This window comes from Colossoma macropomum, unplaced genomic scaffold, assembly GCF_904425465.1.
Source record: "Colossoma macropomum unplaced genomic scaffold, Colossoma_macropomum, whole genome shotgun sequence".
Taxonomy (NCBI): domain Eukaryota; kingdom Metazoa; phylum Chordata; class Actinopteri; order Characiformes; family Serrasalmidae; genus Colossoma; species Colossoma macropomum.
In genome coordinates, this window is record NW_023495860.1 from 67,017 (window position 1) to 72,811 (window position 5,795).

Here is a 5,795-nt window from a genome sequence, read left to right on the forward strand (position 1 = left end):
TTTAAATCACTGTGTTCTGAGTTGTTTCAGTATCTGTGAATATGGCTACATTAAAGACTGCATTGCACAGAAACATTTCACAGACACTGATGCAGTATTTGGAAATACTAAGTGCATATTTTGTTATTTTACAGAGTCTAAAGTCTAAATTAAGTCTACTGTTGTTTAACCATCATTCTTCGTGTGTGGGAAAGTGGATGGATTCTTAGAAACCATGTGATGTTTTTGCTAATGAAGGTAAAGGAAGTGGTTTGTTCTGTCTTCTTCTGCTTCTGTGATGCTTCTTCAACCTCAAGGAGCTGGTGGTGGTCAATGCTGCATTAAATTGTGCAACCTGCACTGCGACAATTTGCTTATTATTTAAATAATATTATAAAAAGGTAAACGACAATTAAGTATCGTTTTTGCCCTAATATCAACATTTTATATCAACATTTTACTCCTGACAGAGGAGCATTTCTACAACACAGGTATGTTGAATTTGAATTTGCATTTTCACTGACAGTCTGGCACTTGACTTTGTTTGATAAGGAAAATATTAAGTGATGCTGATATATTAGTAGGTGTAAATAGCAGTCAGATATGCTCAAGTAAAACTATCTTTATCTATAAAAAATGTTCTGATAAATATAAAGTTTGTTTGATATCCATTGTTTGTGATCAATTTTTATTCAGTTTTGCATACATGTGGAAATATTTGACCAGTAGTAGTTGTCAGTTAAATGGAAAAAATGGAGGAAAATGGGAGTAAGGGATAGCCTCCAAAAAAAAAAAAAGATCTAAAATCTTTTTTTTGTATGGTGATAATAGTGCAATGAAAATGCCTTTATATAATTTCCAGATTAGCAGATAGCAGATGCCATTTCAGTCCAAGCTTGTGTAGTCTTTGATTGATCCTTGTTCAATCTTGCGGTCACATCTTCAAGGGTCACAATTATGTCAAGTGTACAAATCCAAAATCTCTGTAAATTAAAATGAGGAGTAAACCAAAATTAAATAATCGACTTTTTAGCTGCAGTAAAACCAAAGTATAGCATTATATGTTGGTTAAGTGTAAAATTTCAGAGAGCTGGGTTTGGCATATAAATAAGATTTAAAACTTTCATTAAAGTAGTAACACATTTCCAAAAGCAGAAAATAGGCTTGCATTCTAAGAATATATGTAGAAAAGTGCCTTCTGTATGTCCAGAACAAAGCTGACAGTTGTGATTGGGAAAAAGACCCATTTTTTAATATCTGTAGGGTGTATAATAATATCTGTAATAATAAGGTGTAAGGTATATAATAATATCTGTGAATCTGTGATTTTTGTTTGATCTGTATCTTGATACTGTTATCATTTTTATTATTATTTGCATTACTTTTGGCTCTACTTTTTCATATGCTTTCATATGCTTACATATGCTTTCCCTTATGGATGTTTAAATACTGTTAACAGGTTATTCAGCTGTGCCAGAGTCTCCTGAGACATCTGTATTAAGCTACAACACATGGCTTACAGGTGAGAAAAGAAATTTGTTGAGGTTTAATATTTTGATTAGCTTTCTGCATAGTTCAACTAAGGTGCTGTGGGGAACAGAAGATACTGACCTAATGTAATTTGTAATTGCATTGTAGTATTCTTTTCCTATGTAGAACATTTTGATTTGGTATATATACAGTCATATGCAAATGTTTGAACAACGCTGGTCAGAAGACATGTTTTGTTAATTCAGTAAAAGTAAGTGAATGCATCCTGTACAGAAAACACACTTCTGCACATTTTAATGCACAATTACTGTTTATTTGCTGAATTTCATTTTAAAAATAATAAATAAAACAAACAAACAAAAAAATAAAATGTTGCCTGTGAAGAAGTTATGGCACATTTTATAGATTATGCATTCTTATCTCATGTGACCAAAGCTTTGCACACTTGTGAGTGACAGACGGCAGTTTTTGCAAAGGACACATAAAAGGAAATGCTTGCTGTTTTTTCCCAAAGAATCAAATTCTGTTCACATTTGAAAAAACAACAGAGAAACAATATAAGCACATTTTTCTCTATAAAATGTCTCTCTTTATTGGGTTCAGCAGGTCACAAGGGACATCTTGGACTGTCAGTGATTTGATGGAAAAGAGTCAGTTAATCAGTGAAGGAAAACCATCACGGTATTGTCTGCTTACAACCAGAAGTAATCTAGATAAAAGTGGTAAAATCAGAAAATGGACATTTGGTCAGCGATACATCAACACTCAAAACAAAATCATACTGGTGGTGGGAGAAACTAGAACAGGCAAAACCACTCTGATCAACGGCATAGTGAATTACACACTAGGAGTGAAGATCGATGATGATGTTTGGTTTGAGATCACAGAAGACAGAGGAGTGAATCAAACTGAACCTGAAACAGCAGATCAGACAGAAAAACAAACAACTGAAATCACTGTCTATGAAGTTTTTGTCCAGGAGAACCAAATCTCTGTTACCATCATTGACACACCAGGTTATGGAGACACCAGAGGAGCAGAATATGATCAACAGATTGCTGAAAACTTGTTTAAACTGTTTAAAAATGACACTGGAGTGAAGGAAATAGATGCAGTGTGTCTGGTAGTGAAGGCAGCTGAGAATCGTCTCTCTGACAGACAGCATTACATTTTTGATGCAATTCTGTCTCTATTTGGTGAAGACATAGAGGAGAACATTGTGTTTTTTATGACACACTCAGATGGAGGACCACCAACAAACATCATTAATGCCATCAAGAAAGCGAAGATTCCTTGCAGGAAAGAAAACGGAACTGATCCTGTTTATTTCTTATTCAACAACCGGCAAGCTGAGCAACGGACCACGAAACATCAGAAAGCATATCAGTTTGCTTGGGAGCTCACAGAGGAAAGTCTAAAGGATTTCTTCACATCTTTGAAAGACCAGAACACAAAAAGCTTAGAAAAGACTGGAAGAGTTCTGACAGAGCAAATTCGACTGAAAGCCTGTGTTTCTAATCTGCAGGAACGCATTGAATTCAAGGAGCTCAAACAGGAAGAACTGACTCAGATTCAGGAAGCCCTCAAAGAAAACCAGGAAAACATTGAGAGAAATGAAAACTTTTCTTTTACAGTCACCAGGAGTCACAAGGAGAAAGTCAGCATTGGAAACGCTTCACATTGGGACAGAAAGGCAACCTGTTGCTCCGTCTGTCAGGAGAACTGTCATGAGTACGACTGCTGGTGTGCCATCAACCCCTTTTTGTGTGAAGTCATGAAAGATGGTCGCTGCACTGTGTGTTCAGGGAAGTGTCACTACAGCCAACACATCAGAGAGAACAAGAAATATGTTACAAAGAGTGAAAAGGTAGAAATCATGTATACGGATGTGATCAAACAATATGGCAGCACTGACGAGTCCACAGCAGATATCAGTTTAGACTCCGAGAAATTTGAGCAGAAAGAAGAGAGGATAAGCATAGAGACCAGACTGAAAGAAGAACTGAGTGAGACTGAAAAAGAAAAGACCCAACTGGTGGAAGAGGCCTGCAACACCATCATCAGACTGTCTGAGATTGCATTAAAACCAGACTCTGCCTTCATTATTGAATCTCTGGACTTCTTGATCCCCCAAGCTGAGGAATCTGGACATCTCGACTGGGCTCAGAGACTGAAGGAGCTGAGGAAGATTGAACCTGAAGCACATGTAAGAGCCCATGCTGCACTGAGCTATTTGAGAGCAGGTTTTTATAAAGGTGTTAATAAAGTTACTGGTCTTGTTAAAAAATAAATAAAATACATGGTGGCATGGAACAATGAAAAAAGCATGGATACAAATTTGTTCATTCAAATGTTCATGCTGTATTCACATGTATCCTTTTAATCATTTTGTTATTGGGTTAGTTTTGAATGATTATTGTCTAATGGAAGCTAGTGGAATTCACTACACTCTGTAATTCCTTTTGATGCTATTTTGTCATATTAATTAATCACCTTATGAATGTATTCATAGTTATCTACATTAAGTTTATTGGGCTCTGGTTTGAACTGTATAACAGTTACATTGCTGTACTTGGAAATTAATTTCTAAAATAAATAACATTTAAAAAAATGCATATGAGCGACAAATTTATTGGAAACATTGGAGACAAATCCTATCATGTGCACTGTGTCTGCACAAAGATAGAGAAAAAGACAGAGAAAAGTATGAATTACAGTGCACAAAGAGAAAATAACCTGGCATTTTACAAGTCACTGCACCACTGCACCAAATCACTCCTTTGAATTCGCCATTATGAACACAGTATGGAGGATTCTGCCATGGACGGCTCCAGAACCTTTCTTTCCTGTCTTGACTCTTCCCTGTAAATATTACAGGCAAATGGATCAACGTTTGAACAATATTACTATATTCAAAACATGCAGTCACATAAAAACAATTGTACACAGGGTCATTAATTAGAAGCGCTGCTCTTATGAAGCATCAAAACCTATTTGACTGCTAATGGCGCCCCCTTTTGAATCATCCTCAGCCAACTTAGGGTGACAAGCTAGTTCTATGAGGTGCTTAACATCTAAAAACATGCAAAACAAATGTAAAAGTAGACATTTGAGAATGTACACATGTACACAACCTGAACTTATAGGGAAAAACAGCAGCACTCCAGCACTTATATCAGCCAGTGGTGGAAAGTTACTAAGTAAATGTAATTCATTACTGTACTTAAGTAGTTTTTTTTGTGTATCTGTACTTTACTGAAGTATTTCCATTTTGGGCATCTTATTACTTTCACTCCACTACATTTCAAAGTCAAATATCTTACTTTTTTCCTCCAGTATATTATGCGAAATCTGTTGTTTCTTTTGGTTTATGTGTGTGAAAAAATTTAACATGTCAAAACAAAAGAAGTGCAAAGCAAGAACACCAATCAGGGCACAGCGGTCACTTTGTTTTGAGCTTGTTTTGACCTGTTGGTCATACCGACCCAGTGCAGCACATGGTTCAACGTCAGTGCAGCAGCGTAAGATTTTGGGAGTGTCTATTCAACATAAATGATGAACTAACCTAACTTTGTGTAAACAGACCACAATATAGAAATATGTACATATGCAGTTGTGACTGACGTGTCTTTTTTCAGAATTTATACAAACAGAGTTTCATTTTACAGTAAATTTGTTTTTGCTAGTTTATGTTTATGAACAGAGACCTACAGATGCAGTTTAGTACAGGAAAACTCATTTGTGTTTAAAGCAAGTTTTTATTAAACTTAAACTTGTAATTAAGTTGAAGTTAATTAATCTTTTGGTACTTTTACTTTCGATAAGTACCAAGTACATTAGAAGGCAAATACTTTTGTACTTTTACTCAAGTGGACGTCTAAAGGAAGGAACTTCTACTTTTACTGGAGTAATATTTTACCTTGGATGTCTCTACTTTAACTCAAGTACATGATTTGTGTACTTCGTCCACAACTGGTACCAGCACAGCACACTAGCACATCACCACCACGTCACTGTCACTGCAGTGCTGAGAGTAATCTGCCACCCAAATAAATAATACCTGCTCTGTGGTGGTCCTGACCATTGAAAAACAGGATAAAAGGGGGTTAACAAAGCTTGCAGAGAAACAGATGGACTACAGTCTGTAATTGTAGAACTATATATATATATATATATATATATATATATATAGCTATACAATATATATAACTATATATTATTCCATTAGTTTCATTGTATGTGCATTTTACCCAATTTATTCATGATGCAAATGAATGATGTATTAATTCTCATGCATTCTTCACACATTATGATGATTGATGCAT

General features: G+C 35.5%; 1 protein-coding gene across 1 annotated transcript; it reads left to right on the forward strand.

Moving 5' to 3' along the window:
* Positions 1–380: 380 nt before the first annotated feature.
* Positions 381–3,676, forward strand: LOC118803151 (the record flags this gene model as incomplete). The annotated part of the gene is made up of 3 exons (XM_036563668.1): positions 381–470; positions 1,439–1,501; positions 2,074–3,676. Coding segments are annotated over exons 2-3 (1,614 nt in total), but the record flags the coding sequence as incomplete, so codon positions are not given.
* Positions 3,677–5,795: the final 2,119 nt, after the last annotated feature.